This window comes from Gasterosteus aculeatus, chromosome 17 (assembly GCF_964276395.1).
Source record: "Gasterosteus aculeatus chromosome 17, fGasAcu3.hap1.1, whole genome shotgun sequence".
Lineage (NCBI taxonomy): Eukaryota > Metazoa > Chordata > Actinopteri > Perciformes > Gasterosteidae > Gasterosteus > Gasterosteus aculeatus.
In genome coordinates this window covers 13,223,392-13,242,247 of record NC_135705.1, presented here as the reverse complement: position 1 = coordinate 13,242,247, position 18,856 = coordinate 13,223,392, and the positions used below count along the sequence as shown (strand labels likewise).

Below are 18,856 nucleotides of genomic sequence, written 5' to 3'. Positions count from 1 at the left end.
CCTAGTTAACAGTACAACACTCACGGTCTTAAGCAGTTGCCAAATAACAAATTAAAGTTCCTAAAATACACCAACTGCTACCATGTGAAATATTTGACAATTTGATTAAACTGTGTATTCATAGTGTAATTCCAGGAGGCTGGATATATATTTTACAGTGTATATGGTATTTCATATTTAAAATTTAAGACATTTTTTCTTTTACAGTAAAAGCATGTGGTAATGCTGGGTCTTTGCCTACCTTTTATCTGGCGTGTTTCCTTGCTTTGGGAGTGAGAATCACACTAATTAGGAGGCCTTAATCACTGCGTCCTATCCCTTCCCACTCTTTTCCCCTTTTCACCCTCCTCTCCTAAACAAACCGTGCGCTCCTCTTTTGTCCCCTTTTCTTCATACTTCTGGTTCTCCAAGTTTCTCTCTCCGCCTCTCCCGACACGCTTACCTCTTTCTTTATCGCTTTCTCTCTGTGGGGTTGATGATGTGGGTTATCTTGCTGTAGCTAATGTGGGGGAGCAGTGAGGATCGAGGAAGCAGGAAACACACTGTAGCTTCTTCCTCTGTAGACTAGCAGCGTATGGAAGACCTTCCATTAATCAAGTCTGTGTGTAAGCATGTGTGATAAGCGAGAGTCTGAGAAAGACAACAAAAAGATCAAAAAGGTGTGCAAGGTGACCACATCACTCACTGTATTTGTTTATTAAATAATGTCTTGCTTTCTTTTTATCAAATTAAATGGCTAAATGGCTCTCCTCATCTGTCCTTCTCCTTCCCCAGTTTGGAAGAACAGAAGTCATAGACAACACCCTAAATCCAGACTTTGTTCGAAAGTACATCCTAGACTACTTCTTTGAGGAGAAGCAGAATCTTCGCTTCGACTTGTGAGTGATTTCCTTTGAAGGCGTATCAGCATTGTATTTTCTCTCCTGCCTTCTGTTTTGTTCGCTGTCATTTATTTTCACACCCTTAGTTCTATCTCATTGAGATCCCTTCCATTATTACACCCTTGAGAACCTTCCCCCGAAACAGCAATCCCCACCGTAGTGGTTTGCATGGGCTCTGATAAGAGCAATATATCAATTGTTTGGAGGGTGTTGGTTCAAATGTTTCATCCTTCACTAAAGCAAAAACACAAAGGCAAAAGTGTGAGGAATGCAGTACCTGCTGTAAAGAAGGCTCCACGCATTAGCCAGCCTGGCTAACTAGGTAGTTTGCTACATACAGGTAAACAAACCGGTAACTACATGAGGATGACAGGTTTCATTTTGATGCTATGACAATTGAACTCATCTTAAATCCACCATCTCTCCCCGCTCCTTCGATTGGATTTACCCTTAACACAGCCCTACTTTATAGCCTAAACAGCTACCCCACTACACAATTCTAAAATATACCAACTCCACAGTATATGATTTGATCTATTTGCCTCAATTGATAGTAATAACGTTGTAGTGCGTGGAGCCTGAGTAATCTCCGGGCAAACAGGATCTATTGTTTAATTGGATGTTTAATCTTGGTACATTAGATAATAGCCTCCATTTCCTTCACTTTCATGATTTCTTTTTCACATGCAAATAAGATCAGGTCCAGCAGTCATTATCATAGAAGAGGGAAATAGGTCTTGTTGAACCCTTCCCCAATTCTCTCTGCAATACTCTGCCCCTCCTTCAGTAACATTTAAAAAGATACTAAGATCTTTTTTTTATCTCGCCTCATTTTGAATATGTGTGAGACTTCCCTTTGTTTCTTGTTATGAGTGAACCCACTGGTTTACATGCTGGGGGTTTCAAATACGTTTATCTTAATTTCCATCATCCTAGCTTTGATACTCGTTTTGTCTTATATTGCACTCATATCATTTTGCTGACACCATTTGAAATACTCCATAAAATAGTCCTTCAACCAACGAAAATAAAAAAGCATGCCCTTATACATCCAGCAGTGTCTTCTACAGCTTTTGAAGTTAACAAGGCTATTATCCTATTTCTTTACAGGTATGATGTTGACTCCAAAAGCCCAGACCTGTCCAAACATGTGAGTGAGCATACTTGAACCTTGAACCACAGATAAATGGAGGCTAATTTTGAATCAAATCTGAATAACTCCTTGATTGGAATTGAGAAAGTAAATATTACTTCAAAGGAGATGGTGTTCAAAGAATACGCTCTTTATCAGTGGTTTTTGTGGCAATGCTTGTTTTTCCGTTTGTTTTAATTGGGTCTGCCTCATGATCTCTTCAAGTACATTATTTGATTATTTGATGCATTTGGATGAGCAGGGTTTGCATTTTTTTCATCAGTGGGTTTAATTCTACCGGTGTGCATCAGGTTTTAGTTCTCGCACATGTCACACTCACCTGACTCATCTTCCACACCTGCCCCGCATCCACAATCAGTCACTCTCCTGCCTTCCACACCTGCTTCGCATTCACAATCAGCCCCGCTACATAAGCACTGCACACCCAGCCTGTCATTGCCAGATTGTTCTTCGCGTCATGCAAGTCTCTCCAGCACTCTACCTTGGACTGATCTCCCGGTTTCGACCCTGCCTGTTCCCTCCCCGTTCGTCTGTCTCCGCCCCGGTGAGCACCTCAGCCTTCTGTCCCCGACCACGAGTCCTGCCTAAGCGCCTCGGGTTTCTGTTGCCTGCCCCTTGGACTGCCCGGCGCTTCTGCTCCTGTGCTCCGGATCCCCGACCGGCCCAGCGATCGCACCAGCTGTCTCCCGGCATCTCCTCCCCGATCCTGAGGACCGGACTCTGCTCTGCCTCTCATTGTGCCCGAACGCCTGCTGTGAGGCCGTGTTTAATAAAAGCGTTAACCAAATACTCCGTGCCGTTGTGCTGCATTTGGCTCCGCCACACGTCCGTGTCAGTACAATCTGGCCACAAAATGGAGCCAGCGCACACCGGTTCACCACAGCAGCGCTTGGAGAGAGTCGAGGGCGCCCTCGTGCAGCATGAGGCGCTCCTCACATCCACCCTGGCTGAGGTGCGCCAGGCGACAGCCGCCAGCCAACAGGCCAGCGCCGCTCAGGAGCAGACGTTACCGCCCTGGTCGCCCAGATCCAGCAGCTCGCCCTAAGGATCTCCCAGACGGAATCACAGAGCCCTCCAGCTGCATCTCCCGCAGCTGTATCTCCTCCCACCCCCCCCGGCCCCGCCTTCGAACCCCGGATAGGAGCTCCAGAGCGCTACGGCGGAGACCCAGAGAGCTGCTCTCCCTTCCTGACTAACTGCTCCATCCTCTTCGCCCTGCAGCCCCACACCTTCGCCTCCGAGGAGGCCCGGGTGGCCTTCGCCATTAATCACCTCACTGGGAGGGCCCGTCTGTGGGGAACGGCGGAATGGGAACGCCAGAACCCCGTCTGCAGCTCATTCCAGTCCTTCGCCGCCGAGGTCCGAAAGGTTTTCGGTCCGCCAGCTCTAGGCCCAGATGCCGCCGGCGGTCTCCTGAACCTCCACCAGGGAGACCGTGCGGTGGCAGATTACGCCGTAGATTTTCGCACCCGAGCCCGCCAGAGCAGGTGGAACACTGAGGCTCAGTGCGACGCCTACCTGCGGGGCCTGGAGGACTATGTAAAGGACGAGCTGGTGTCCTTCGGCCTACCCACCTCCCTGGATGAGCTCATAGAGCTAACACGGCGAGTTGACCGACGCATCCTTGCCCGGCAGGAGGAGAGGCGACAGGGAGGGGCTGGACGCCTCCAACCTCGCCGCAGCAGTCCGCCACACCAGGCTTCATCCCTTCGATCTGGACCCCTGGTGGAGGACCCGGAACCCATGCAACTCAGCCGGACCACCCTGTCAACCGTGGAGCGCCGGCGCAGACTGAATCTGTGCATGTACTGTGGGGGAGAGGGACACTTTGTCTCCAAGTGCCCGGGAAAAGCCAAGGCTCACCAGTGACTGGGGACGCACCGGTGAGCCCTCCCTCCAAACTGTCCCCCATCAAGAGACCAATCTGCCACTGCCGCCTGCTGGTGCCAGGGGGTTCCCACACCCTGGCGGTGTTCATTGACTCGGGGGCCGACGTATCCATTATCAACAGTGAGTTAGCCCGGCAGTTGGAGATTGAGAGAGTGCCTCTGCCTCAGCCCGTGCCCGCCAATGCCCTGGATGGTCACGCCCTCGGAATGGTGATCCACCAGACTGTCCCTGTCCAGATGCTGCTCTCCGGGAACCACCATGAGTCGATTTCTTTTCACATCCTGGACTCAACTCGGATCCCGCTCCTCCTGGGGTTCCCCTGGCTTCGCCGTCATAACCCGCACATCGACTGGGCGACAGGGTCCATCCTGGGGTGGAGCACAGCCTGTCATCAAGTCTGCCTGAAACAAGCCCTCGTCCCCCAGCCCCCATCCTGCCCCACTTCAGCCCCGGACCTGGCGGGCGTCCCGGCTGAGTACAACGATTTCAAGGAGGTCTTCAGCAAGTCAAAGGCTACCTCCCTGCCTCCGCACCGGCCGTATGACTGTGCCATTGACCTCCTCCCTGGCACTAGCCCTCCCCGGGGCCGCCTCTACTCCATCTCGGCCCCAGAGAGAAAGGCAATGGAGGATTACATCAACGACTCTCTGTCCGCCGGCATCATCCGTCCCTCCTCGTCGGCTGGGGCTGGGTTCTTTTTTGTCCAAAAGAAGGACAAAACGTTGAGACCCTGCATAGACTATCGGGGCCTCAATGACATCACGGTAAAGAACCGATACCCGCTCCCCCTCATCTCCTCAGCGTTTGAACTCCTGGAGGGGGCCACCATTTTCACCAAACTGGACCTTCGAAACGCTTATCACCTGGTCCGCATCCGAGAAGGGGACGAGTGGAAGACGGCTTTCAATACGCCCACCGGCCACTACGAGTATCTGGTCATGCCCTTTGGCCTCACCAACGCCCCTGCCGTCTTCCAGTCCATGGTCAACGACGTCCTACGGGACATGCTTGACAAGTTTGTCTTTGTATACCTGGACGACATCCTAGTGTTTTCCAGATCCATGGAGGACCACATCCACCACGTCCAGGCGGTCCTCCAAAGACTCTTGCAAAACTCGCTCTTCGTCAAGGCCGAGAAGTGCGAGTTCCATGCCCCCTCTGTGTCCTTCCTTGGGTACATTATCGGTCAGGGGGACATCCGCATGGATCCGGCTAAAGTATCCTCTGTCACCGCCTGGCCGGTGCCAGAGTCTCAAACAGCTACAACGGTTCCTGGGGTTCGCAAACTTCTATCGCCGCTTCATCCGAGGGTACAGCACGGTGGCAGCCCCTCTCACGGCTCTCACCTCCCCCAAGGTCCCTTTCCGATGGTCACCTGCGGCCGACTCCGCCTTCCAGACCGTGAAGAGCCGCTTCACCTCCGCCCCCATCCTGCGCATGCCCGACCCAGAAAGGCATTTGTAGTGGAGGTGGATGCCTCGGATGTTGGCGTAGGGGCCGTCCTGTCGCAGCGGGCCGCCGACGACCAGAAACTCCACCCCTGCGCCTTCTTCTCTCGGCGTCTGAACCCCGCAGAGAGAAACTACGACATCGGCAACCGAGAGCTCCTGGCAGTAAAGGCGGCTCTGGAGGAGTGGCGGCACTGGCTGGAGGGGGCCAAACAGCCGTTCCTGGTGTGGACCGACCACAAGAACCTGGAGTACATCAGGACGGCCAGAAGACTAAATTCCAGGCAGGCCCGCTGGTCACTCTTCCTCACCCGTTTCAATTTCACCCTCTCCTATCAACCAGGTAGCCGCAACATCAAGCCCGACGCCCTGTCTCGCCTATTTCTGAAGGGGGAGGAGGAGGGTACTACAGAGGCGGACACCATCCTTCCCCCGGCTCGCCTGGCGGCTGCCATCACCTGGGGAGTCGAGGAGAGGGTCCAGGCAGCTCTGGAGGAGCAGCCAGGTCCCAGCGCCTGCCCACCCAACCGACTTTGTCCTGAGGCAACTCCGGTCTGAGGTGCTCCAGTGGGGCCACAGTACCCATCTCACCTGCCACCCAGGGATCCAGCGAACCAGAGAATTTCTCCGGCGCCGGTTCTGGTGGGAGTCCCTGAACAAAGACGTCCAGGAGTTTGTAAAAGCCTGCCCCGTCTGTAACCGGAACAAGTCCTCCAACCAGGCTCCGGCTGGACTCCTGCACCCGCTTCCCGTCCCTCATCACCCCTGGTCCCACGTATCCCTGGACTTTGTAACCGGCCTACCACCATCTCAAGGGCACACCGCCATCCTCACGGTGGTGGACCGGTTCAGCAAGATGGCGCATTTTATTTCCTTGCCTAAGTTGCCGTCGGCCAAAGAAACTGCGGAGGTGGTCCTTCGCGACGTGTTTAGACTCCATGGTCTCCCTGTGGACGTGGTCTCGGACCGGGGACCACAGTTCACCTCTGTCTTTTGGAAGGAGTTCTGCACCCTCATCGGGGCCACGGCCAGCCTGTCCTCGGGGTTCCACCCCCAGTCCAATGGCCAGACGGAGCGGAAGAACCAGGAGATGGAGGCGTCTCTCCGGTGTATGGTCTCCAGCCACCCGTCGAACTGGTCCAAACAACTAATGTGGGTGGAGTACGCCCACAATACACTGGTCAGCTCGTCCACCGGCCTCTCCCCATTCCAGTGCGCCCATGGGTACCAACCACCCCTGTTCCCAGCCCTGGAGAGGGAGGTCTCCTGCCCAGCCGTACAGACCTTCATCCGCCAATGTCGGCGCACCTGGGCCCAGGCCAGGGCCAACCTCCAGCGGTCGGTGACTAGATACTCCGCCTCTGCTAACCGCCGACGCTCCACTGCGCCCACTTACCGGGTGGGCCAGAAGGTCTTGTTATCGACCCAGGACCTTCCCCTTCGTGACGACTCCAAGAAACTGGCCCAGAAGTTCACTGGCCCATTTGAGATTCTCAAGATCATCAACCCTGCTGCAGTCCGCCTGAAGCTTCCGCGGACCATGCGTGTCCACCCTACATTCCACGTCTCTAAGATTAAGCCTGTGGTGGAGAGCCCTCTCGTTCCCGCCACCCCGGCCCCCCCACCTCCCCTCATTGTAGATGGAGGTCCTGTCTATTCTGTCCGACGCCTCATCCGCCCCCTCCGCCGGGGGAGGGGCATCCAGTACCTGGTCGACTGGGAGGGCTATGGTCCGGAGACAAGATCCTGGGTCCCCGCCGGTTTTATTGTCGACCCACGACTTATCACCAGCTTCCACCAGCAACACCCGGACCAGCCCTCCAGGACCCGCCCAGCAGCCAAGAGGCTCAGTCCCAATACCCGCACTGCTACATCCACAGCCGGCCCTGACGAGACGGAGGACTCCTTCTCATCATCGGAGGAGTCCGTAGAGGAGAACGACGCGCCCTCCCCCCAGATCCCCGTCCACCCGGCTCACAATTCAGACCGGGCCAAGTCTGAGGAGTATTGACGAGACTCCTCCAGAACCCTCCCCTCCCTCCCTCGGGGACATCGTTTTGGGACGTCAGGAGACGCCTCTTGAGGGGGGGGGGGGGTTCTGTCACACTCACCTGCCAGCTCGATCTTCCACACCTGCCCCGCATCCACAATCAGTCACTCTCCTGCCTTCCACACCTGCTTCGCATTCACAATCAGCCCCGCTACATAAGCACTGCACACCCAGCCTGTCATTGCCAGATTGTTCTTCGCGTCATGCGAGTCTCTCCAGCACTCTACCTTGGACTGATCTCCCGGTTTCGACCCTGCCTGTTCCCTCCCCGTTCGTCTGTCTCCGCCCCGGTGAGCACCTCAGCCTTCTGTCCCCGACCACGAGTCCTGCCTGAGCGCCTCGGGTTTCTGTTGCCTGCCCCTTGGACTGCCCGGCGCTTCTGCTCCTGTGCTCCGGATCCCCGACCGGCCCAGCGATCGCACCAGCTGTCTCCCGGCATCTCCTCCCCGATCCTGAGGACCGAACTCTGCTCTGCCTCTCATTGTGCCCGAACGCCTGCTGTGAGGCCGTGTTTAATAAAAGCGTTAACCAAACACTCTGTGCCGTTGTGCTGCATTTGGCTCCGCCACACGTCCGTGTCAGCACAGCATGTTGTCTTCCCACTCTCACCTCACTATCTCAGGAGTGCCAGGTATTCAGTAAAGTGTTTGTATATGATGTGCTCTGTGGTTATTGTTGTTGTTGTCATTGCTGTTGTTGCTGCTGCTCAACCTTTCTGGAAGCCTGCAGAACTCAACGTAGGTCCCAGCATCTCTCTTACTTCTGATGCTGCATGGCTTCTGTGTCACATTAATGATTCTTTCCTCAGGAGGAAAAATGGCGACTCTAATCAGAAATATAAACTGAGAGGATAGCCGACCTGTCTGTGTAGCACTTAACTAGCACCCACATTATGAAAAATAAATATCCAGTCATTGTATCTTACTTTTGTGGTATTTGTTTTGTAATATGATAAAGATGGTGAGATTTCACACGCTCTTCTGTGTGTAACAGTAAGCATAATCGGTGGGCACAAAGACCAGCAACTCACTAAAACGAAACACACCACAGCCTGATGATGCATTATTTAGTGTTTGCCTGTCTGTCAAGGCCAGAGTTAAGGGATTTGATGTTTGGATTATCCCACATTCGTGCTGCGATTTAAAAAAAAATGATTGTGGCAAAAGATTATACACCACATGTTAAGACTGCTAACTTTCCTCCCGTTGGGAACCACAGCATCCAACCATGCTTACCTGTCATACATTAAGAACTTTGATGGCAGTTGTATGGCGGCCAATCAATGTCAAAATTCGAGAGCGCAAATCATTGATGCACGTGCGTAAATCAAACATCCGCGAGCAAATCTCCGTCTTGCGTAAGCAAAAGTCTGTCTCGCGCGAGATATTTGCTCGCTCGCGAAACGTGAACTTCCTCGCTCGCGAGGTTAGTCTCTGCTCGTGCTCGAAGGTGTTTTCTACGCGCTCGCTGTTTTTCTTTTTGACAGTAAGGGGGTGGATCTGATTGGTTACAAACCCCGTCTTTGGATTGGCTGGAGTGATGCATTCACACAACTATAGAAGCCCATTTCCGCACTAAAGAAAGGGGATAGAAAGTCGAAATTATGAGATAAAACGTAATCAAAAAACAAATGCCCTCTTCGGTAATCGTAGTGGACCGTAGATGACAACCAGCTATAACCATCATTTACCATGGTCACTGGCTCCACACCCTCATTGTCAAAAAGAAAAACAGCGAGCGCGTAGAAAACACCTTTGAGCGCGAGCAGAGACTAACCTCGCGAGCGAGGAAGTTCACGTTTCGCCAGCGAGCAAATATCGGAGACGGAGATTTGCTCGCGGATGTTTGATTTACGCGCGCGCATCAACCTGATTTGTGCTCTCGAATTTTGACAGTGATTTGCTCCCATACAGTTGAATAAACTTCACAAGTCACCAACAATGTAACATTGTTGAGCAGAGCAAAGCAATGGTGTCTTCCTTTATGTTCCTTTGCAGACATATCCACAATCAATGACCAAGGGCCTTTTTTTGGCATGTTATGTTCTGCAAAAAGAAAATGCAAGAATCTCTTTAGGTGGAATATGTGAATGAAAAACATTCAAAACTCTGACATTAAAATGTAAAGGAGCATCAACGAGTATGCCTCCTTTGCATTGCTCATTTTCATGATTTCTTTTGGTAGTAGGGTAGTTTTTAGTTTATGTCTGATTCCTTTTCTCTCTTTAATTTTTTTCTTCCAGGACTTTTTGGGTCAGACGTTCTGTACTCTCGGGGAGATTGTTGGATCACCTGCCAGTCGACTGGAGAAACCACTGGGGTAAGTAACATTTAAATGAATCCTGAATCCAAAAGTTTTGGAACAACATACTGTGTTAAGAGTGGAATTAAGACGGAAGAATGATTCTTCAGAGCCAATTACAAGGTAATTGGTAAAAGGTTACAAGGTGCTCAGGTTCATCAATTTAGCTTAATTTGTTCTCAGGGACACAGGGACAGTGTAAGTGAAAGGGCAGGAGGATGAACAGGAAGGAGAAAAGGACATATTGGTGATTTAGCAAAAGATAGATCAGATAAAGGAGGACTAGATGAGAGGGGGAAACTACAGATGTTTTCCTTAATTATTGTCAAAGAAAAATGCTGAAGCAAAATTGCCTAAATTTCTTTTAGTTTCAAATCTGTCACGATAAGTCCCGGAGACGGGGACAGGGAGGACTCAAACTCAGATTTCCAAAACAAAAATATTTTATTCAAGTAATGCCTTGATGCAAACCAAAAATGCCGAACAAACCAACAAGGAGAAAAAGGACACACACGGTTTAAATACACTGGGGGGTTGCAGGTGATTGGAGACAGCAGGAAACAATCGGACACAACGCTGAATATCAGAGACCTGGGCTGGGTCCTTCAACAACCGCGTAGGCTGAACCGAACGGTCTCTGAAATGGGAAGGTCTGGCCTACGGGGGGGACTTCCTGCTTGCGTTGTCAGCTTTAACTCCGCTGCTCCCGTTGCCTAGCAACCTGCTGCGCTTAACAATAAAAGCCTTAAAACCCGGAAAACGTATAAAAAGTATGTAGGGGGCAGCATGACGTAGTTAACATCCGTTACCAACGTCACGTAACCTAACTTATAACATTTCTATCGGTAGATATTCGAGTGAATTAACCCACACCGATACATTAAGTGGCATGGTTACGGACGAAAACTTAACTCTTGACATGTTTAACTTAATACTATCAGCAACTGAGAGATAGCCTAACTGCTTTGCCAAATTCTATTCTTTAGGTATTCTATTTCTTGACAGAAAAACAAAGTCGACAGTCTCCAAACTGTCTCCATACTACTACTGTAGCTTGCAGACAGTAGGCTACATTATGAATTATTTTCACGTCATATTTATTTTTTGCCGTGATAATTACTCATAGTGTTAACTCATAATGTGTTTATTTTTTACATGGTTCCAACTGGTTTTGGTGGATATGGGGAACTGTCACACACTGTCAGATGTTAACACCCAGTATGATTATGTTAAGCAATTTAGCGGCAGCTTTATTTTGTCTTTGGGGGAGTACTGAGAAATGCACTGAGCGCCCTTAGACAAACACACGCATGCACGCACACAAGTGATGCATTGCCCTGGAAGTGCTACCCGATGGAGTTTGTTTTCATGTTTCTTTGCAAATGAACAGGATTTATATTTCATTGCTTGGAAATGTCAAAGGCATCTCACTAAGCTGTGCTGAGCCAATGGTAGAATGTGCATCTGTAACATTAGGCTGTTTTGAATTATTGGTTATAGTGACACTAATTCTCAACCTTGACATGAGCGACGTCTTCCCTTCTCTTTGCATCTAAGCGTAAACTGCATGTAAACACACACACAAGCACAGCGGTACTGTATTTCATCGTTCTTCCTGCTCTCTTCTTTCTAAGTATAATGACTTTAATGTTCCTGAAATTGGTGCTGGTTAAATAGGTAGCATCTTATTTTCATTATGGGAAAAAGCTCTTGAAGAAATGAAGCTTTGAAGCAAGATTGAAGGGTAGAGAAAAGGTGACATCAATGACTATTCGGATAGTTGTTGTGTGTTTGTTGGCAGAGACAGAGATGCTGCTGAAGATGAGCTTAGTCAAAGAACCCATAATTGCTAGTACACAGAAGGACAGCATAACAAAGCATCAAAGTGAAAGACGGCGGAAAATAAGCGTTGAAAACAACATCAAATATTCAAACATCCTGCTCACTAAATCCACACACCTTCTTTAGTCATATAAACCGAAATATGAATGACATTAACATAATGTGTTGGCAATGGCTTTAAGGGTTTTTTATTAAACCAAAGTTTTTGCGAATTTTGAGACTAAGCCGTTGCTCTGTAAGGGATAGTGAAGAGGCTCACCCCACCCCCTTCCCTGATGGCTTCATACAGTATTTTCACAGATCAGCCTATTCCCCTGGATCTTGATGTCATCATAGGCCACCATGTTGATTGATTCATTAATTATTATCACAGTCTTGAGAAGGTTGAATTGAATAAGAAGACACGGAGTAATGAATCTAACACACCTGAAAATCTTTGGACCACCATGAAAAAAAATATATGTACGGTTCTCACCAACGAAGACACTTTGGATCCAGTTTGAGTTTTGCAAGTATCATGTTTGCCAATTTGAAATGTTATACATCAATAAAGTTGCTGTAAGTCGTTGATGTTGCTGTTGAAGAACAAGACTGAAAATTAAAATGATAGAGTGCTTCCGTCAAACGAGACATTTGTTTCATCTGAACATCAAAGGCACTCTGCTCTTTTATGATTGCTTCAGATGTTATAGTCCTCTCTTGCCACAAGCCTCAAATGCATATTTAGTAAATTAACATTAATTTAAAAGGACAAAGCCACCTGCAACATAGCGGGCTGTTTTCATTACTGAAAGTTTTTGACATTTAAACTGCTATTCATAAAAAATGGAACATTCCATGAAAAAATATGCTTATATGTGTTAGAAGAGATATCATGTGTTATGCAAAATTATTATTTTCAGTTAGTAAGTAGCTGTATGATCTTTACGCATATCTACACCATGATGTGCAAATCAACGAGATATTCATGTTTGCAGACAGGAGACTGAGTTGACACACACAGATATTGCTTCACTGTGTCTTCAGTAAATCTGAAATACACAGGTCATGGACATATATTAACTTCCTTATCAAATTTTGATAATTTAAGATTAAATTGCAACATGTCCAATATTTTGGTTTTGGACTAAATTTGAACTCTCAACTTTGGAAGCATGCTGTTCAATTTTCTTAGATTGGTCTTCAATTGTATCATACTTATTCTTTTCTCTTCAATTGCCCAAACTACTTTTAACCACACTGCATTATACAGTATTCATTAGGAGGTCTTGCTCACGAGGCGTGCCTCATGGAGACCTGCACAAAAATAGAAAATCAGCAAAACCGTATGATGCAAAATAAAACGCAAAGAAGATTAGAGAGGCTCAGGGAAAATCCCACCACACAATGGAAGCATCAAACCTTCAGTAACGATTAGAAACAACTGAAAATATCTTTTATAAGAGAAAAAAAATGAAGTGTCAAAACCTTTGGCCGAACCAATGGAATGGAAATATTGTGAGCTTATTGCCTTCATTTATTCAGGACTACTTTGCTGTGTAGATGCTCCTTTACTACAAGGCACATGCGAGCTGACCATAAAACACTACGCGTTTTACAGAAACCCACGGAGGTGCTCCACTGCAGCAGATGGGGGTTAAATGACTCTCTGGCACACATTGATGATAGACAAGCAGTGGTTTTCCACTTCAGTTTTCCCTAACAGCATAACTAAAACATAAAAACCTTCAGACTGCTGGGAGTCATGAGAATTAGCTCAGATGGTACATTAGAAAGATGCTGGGGGGAGACGAGGAGGCATGCTTGGCCTTTAACCGTTTTGATATTGCCTGCGTGTCACTGTGGACTACTAGAACACAGCAGCAAAATGAAAGGAAATTGTTTGTGAATGTGAATAGAGATCTGTGTGCAGAGGCAGGATTCCCAGCTGGCTACGATGAACCAATGCTGACAGACTACGCCAGAGAAAAGGTCTCCCTATCCCTAACAACTTACCCCTGGAAATCCTGTATGTAGTGAGCGATACTGCAACCATACTCTTCTAGGATGATATATTATTGTCTTTATAGAAAGACATTAGGATTATCACAATGCTAAAGCTAACTGAGAGAGATAGCTCAGTATTGCTATCTATTGCACTTTTAGAGATAGGAGATCATCATCTGTGAGAAACCACATTCGTTATCTTTCATTTAGTGGCATTTTTTTATCTCTTGCCCCTAGTTGAAAACCTGCAGAGCTACAGATTCATTTTTTGCTAAATCAGCCTCTGAAACTTGTATCACAATTTCAAGGCACAACTTTTAGAAAACTCAAAAGCAACATGCTACAAAACTATTTCTGACACAACTACTTTAACCACAGAGGACATGACATCCTTTCCTACACACATATGGAAGTAAATCTGTGTTTTGAAAGAAAAAGGTGATTGAATTTTTTGCAGTTGAATATTTATGCATTCAAATCATGTTAAGGTGATTGAATTTTTTGCAGTTGAATATTTATGCATTGAAATCATGTATCTGAATGTTTTTCAACGTTAAAATATTCAACCACAAATAATTCAACCGCAAAAATTCAACCACAAAAAATTCAACCGCAAAAAATTCAACCGCAACATCGACAACCGCAACAACAATCGATTGCTCTTCCTTGGGTTGTTTTTCAACGTTAAAATATTCAACCACAAAAAATTCAACCGGAAAAATTCAACTGCAAAAAATTCAATCACCTTTTTCTTTCAAAATCCGATGACACAGATTTACTTCCATACACACACCAACGAACAAACCTGAATATTATTTGTTGTGTGCAGCTCCGATTTGTATCCAGAGTGTCCAAATTCAGTACATTCTGTTTTCAATCGTGTTTTCTGGGTGTAGGTAACTCATAATGGATGAATGGATTTTCAATAATAAGTGTAGACAATTGTTTTTAGTTCATTTAAAAAGTGCATTTTAGAAACCTTGTTTAAAACTGTCAAATTGCTTATGCTTATATCCGGTAACAGACGCAAGTATGCTGAACTATAACCTATGCAAGAACAACGGTATGGAAGTAAATCTGTGTCATCGGATTTTGAAAGAAAAAGGTGATTGAATTTCTAGCACTGAATATTTATGTATTGAAATCATGTATCTGAATGTTTTTCAACGTTAAAAAATTCAACTGCAAATAATTCAAGCGCAAAAAATTCAATGCAAAAAAATTCAACCGCAACATCCGGGAACCCAAGGAAGAGCAATCGATTCTAGATTCAAGATCGGGAGCGTGCGTCAAGCAAAAGGAGCGAGCGCCCCAACACAACTTTGGCTGTCGGCTAGCATGATGATCGGATTTTAGCCTAGGGCTTCGGTGAGTGTTTTAACTTTAACTTTATGACTTTATGCCATCAGCGTGGTTTGTGTCTGTAAGGTTCAGTAATAGACAGCTAACATTTGTACATTAACAGACTGTATAGGACATGAACTAAGCGGAAGTTAAACGAGAGCCTACAGCTGGTCAGAATACGCATTTTCTTCTAGTTTTGAATTAAGTTAATGATGCTGTGATGCTTCGACAAGCTATTAGGAGTGATTGGCGGAGTTTTGAAACCAGGAACGTGCTTGTAGAGCGCAAATGAGCTGCTGCAGCGTAGTGGGGGGGCAGCGGCTTTAGCGGAGCGTGTGCAGACGCATAACCCCGACAGTACATGATGGTTATGCTGTTTACATGCATAACGGTGATGGGGCTTCGGTGTGTTTTAACTCTATTATATGCCATCAGTGTGGTTTGTGCCTGTAAGATTCAGTAATAGACATTTGTACATTAACTGACTGTATAGGACGTGAACTAAGCGGAAGTTAAACGAGATGCCGTTCGGTTGTTGTTTTTTCAAGCTCTCAGTACGATGTCATACATTATATAGTATCATTAAAAAACCCACCAAAAACACGAACATATCAGACATATACACATTATAGTGTGACAACGGTTTACTGTCCCATACGACCTTACAGTTGTGAAGCAGAGGTTGTGATCTGTCACTGAATTTTTAAAAAGTTCTTAAAGTAAAGACAGTTGAGTAGAAGTTATGATACTAGTTTGACTTTACAGAAAGCAGTTTTAAATAAGCACAAATGAATGAGGTTTCTGTTTAACGAGTAATGTGTTAACTAGTCACTCAGCATGCGTCGTGGTAACCTTAAAGTTACTTTCAGCTGATGGAAAAATGAACAGAACAGCCTTCAGTTTGACTTAAATGAATGCGGATTTCAGCTGTAGAAGTATGTCAATTAGTAATCATTACTATAGATTATATACTGGTCTTACAGTAATGATTTTGTTTATCTATTGGTAGTTTACATGACATAACATTTTTTTCTCTTTCCTAGGAACTGCTGCTTAATCACCTGTTAGAAAGACTTCGCTCTCGATTGGAAAATATTTTGGGACGCATGCCTCTAGATCTGGACTTCTTAGAGTTCACTTGCACACAAGAATTTGTGTTTTTAAATGCTGTATCCTCTCAGGTAGCGGTTTGTCCAGCAATTTTAGATGCACTTACTCAGTTGCACAGTCTTATAAACATAGAAAAAGAAAAAAGTAAGCAACATATTGCCGTTGTGCAGTTTGAGGAAGGACCAGCTGAGCGACAACCAATGCCCATATCCCCAGACTACCTATGCAACCTTCTTGAACTTAATCTGTCTGCCCCCTGTATCGCTAAACTCATGGGGATTTCCAGAAGCACTGTGTACCGGCGCATGGCTGAGTATAATCTCTCAATAAAGGCACTATACAGCACCATGACAGATGAAGAGTTAGACCAGTGGTGAGAGAGATTAAATCCAGACAGCCTCATTCTGGATACCGAATGGTGAAAGCACTTCTGCAAGCCAGAGGACTACGGGTGCAGTATAACCGTGTCAGAGCTTCCATGCACCGTGTTGACACCACTGGTGTCATCGCCCGTATGCTCCATTTAGGATGCATTGCTCGACGGACCTACTCAGTTCCAGGACCCCAGTCTTTAATTCATATTGATACAAACCATAAATTGATACAGTAATTCTTTTCAAATAATGTTTTTGACAAGTATGTCAAGTATGTTAGCCCTTAAGCAAAGTTATTCTGTTCTGAGCGTTAACACTATTTCTTACTTATAGTACGTTCTATACAGTTGACAAATTCAGCCTTTTTCTTGCAGCTACAACATTGTTATCTTTGGTGGGATTGACGGTTTTTCCCGCAAGGTAAGCACAGTTGTCTGGACAAAGTGTACACATTTTTATAATCATTAAATAGTTAAGCGTCAAATAGAAAGCCACTTCAAGCGGTTTTGCTCTCTTGGCAGGAACAAGATTTGCTGCAGGAAAGCGCCTCTTTCCTCTGGCCTTGGTAAACATACCTGGGAAGGACCTGTAGAAAACAAGTTTTTTCTTACTACATTAAAAGGTTGACAAAAAGGCTCTTGCATGAAAGATGAATATAGAAAAACTTGGCATTCTACTGCATACTTTCATCAAGTGTTACGGGCATTGATTTAGACCTTTTAAACCTATGATAATTTCTTGTATAAATTTCACATTAGCCCTAAGTGAAACAGGTCTTTTTTACTGAATGGTCACAAAAATGAACACCTACATTTCGATGGCTGCAATATTAGTAAGAAGCTGATAATGCCACACAATGCTATGTCTATCATTATTTACTGTAGGTAGCAGGTGGAGTTTTGACTGTACAAATTGACATCATTACAAAGTATGTATACATAAACTTGCATTTGAAATTTTTCTTTACCTGGTCATTTCGATTTGAACTGAGGGTCTTTCTGGCTGAACTCCCATCTTCATGCCCCCGCCTCTGTTCTCTGCCGGATTGGATCCGAAAATATACATTAAGCCTAATCATCAACATGTATAGAATGTATAAGTAAAAGTAAGCCATATGTACATGAATTGCAGTTTAATACAAAACCTCATATCTTGATTGGTGTCATCGGCTCCCCGGTGTCTCTCAGAAGAGGTTACTAAGTCTAATAATATGGCGTTATATTTGTGCCACAATCCTGAGCGCGTAATTGTAAGTTTTGAGCACAGAGAACTATGTTGTAGCAAAGAAAAACATCCCGTGCGCGCAGTTTGCTGAGGTGCCCTCGCCACAAACTGGTTTTCTGCGCGCAGGGAGCCGTTACTGCGCTCGCTCCACCTCTTCACGCTGCGCTCGCTCGACGGTTCACTCACGCGCTCGCTCGACTTGCAGCAGCGTTACATTTGTGCCACAAAACCAACCAATCAGAGAATTAAAGAAGGTCCATTTTGATTGGCTGTTGGTCTCCAATCACAACGCTTCCTAAAGAAGACGAAAACGAGTGATATTAGAAGTCCGACTAGCCACCATCAGACATGACCGAAGCAAATGATGAGAACACCAAATGTTTTAATCCAGGCCATTAGCATTTAGCACAAATGCTGCAAACTTCAACAACTCGCTGAGCTTCCGCGATGCTGTAGGTAGTTCTACTAGCGTTGTGATTGGAGACCAACAGCCAATCACAATGGACCTTCTTTAATTCTCTGATTGGTTGGTTTTGTGGCACAAATGTAACGCTGCTGCAAGTCGAGCGAGCGCGTGAGTGAAACGTCGAGCGAGCGCAGCGTGAAGAGGTGGAGCGAGCGCAGCAATGGCTGCCTGCGCGCAGAAAACCAGTTTGTGGAGAGGGCACCTCAGTAAACTGCGCGCACGGAATGTTTTTCTTTGCTACAACATAGTTCTCTGTGCTCGAAACTTAAAATTACGCGCTCAGGATTATGGCACAAATATAACGCCATATAATAATCGCCTTGCTGACTCAACGATATCGTCCTGACTAACGTTACCCTGTAATCACAAATACAGCACAGAAAAAAACCCGTAAGAAGGATATTACAAATCAGTAGTACACATATAATATACATGATTTTAAGATAATCAGACAGGCAATATCCTTTGTACTAAGTTTGGCTACAGCACAAGATTCATATCCAGCATGAGCTTAGCGGCCAGGGCATTCTTCTGATAATTGATCCATGCTGTAGGTGGTACAGCACATCTTAACCAGGATATAGTCGGAGTTCTCATAACCCGGTTACCAGCTTCACGCACCTGGTTACCAGACCAAGAGAACTCCATCAGTACCCTGCATGTTATTCCTGCATGTACTGTCGGGGTTGCTGCCCCCCACTATGCTGCAGCGGCTCATATGCGCTCTACAAGCGCGTTCCGGGTTTCAAAACTCCGCCAATCACTCCTAATAGCTTGTCGAAGCATC

At 46.4% G+C, this 18,856-nt stretch overlaps 1 protein-coding gene across 1 annotated transcript in view; it reads left to right on the top strand.

Moving 5' to 3' along the window:
- The window catches only part of cpne5b (copine Vb), a 146,791-nt gene that overhangs the window by 44,384 nt on the left and 83,551 nt on the right, over nucleotides 1-18,856 (top strand). Inside the window, exons 5-7 of the mRNA XM_078092396.1 lie at nucleotides 775-878; nucleotides 1,992-2,031; nucleotides 9,665-9,741. Coding sequence (XP_077948522.1) covers nucleotides 775-878; nucleotides 1,992-2,031; nucleotides 9,665-9,741 — 221 coding nt within the window. The remainder of the gene's footprint in view (nucleotides 1-774; nucleotides 879-1,991; nucleotides 2,032-9,664; nucleotides 9,742-18,856) is intronic.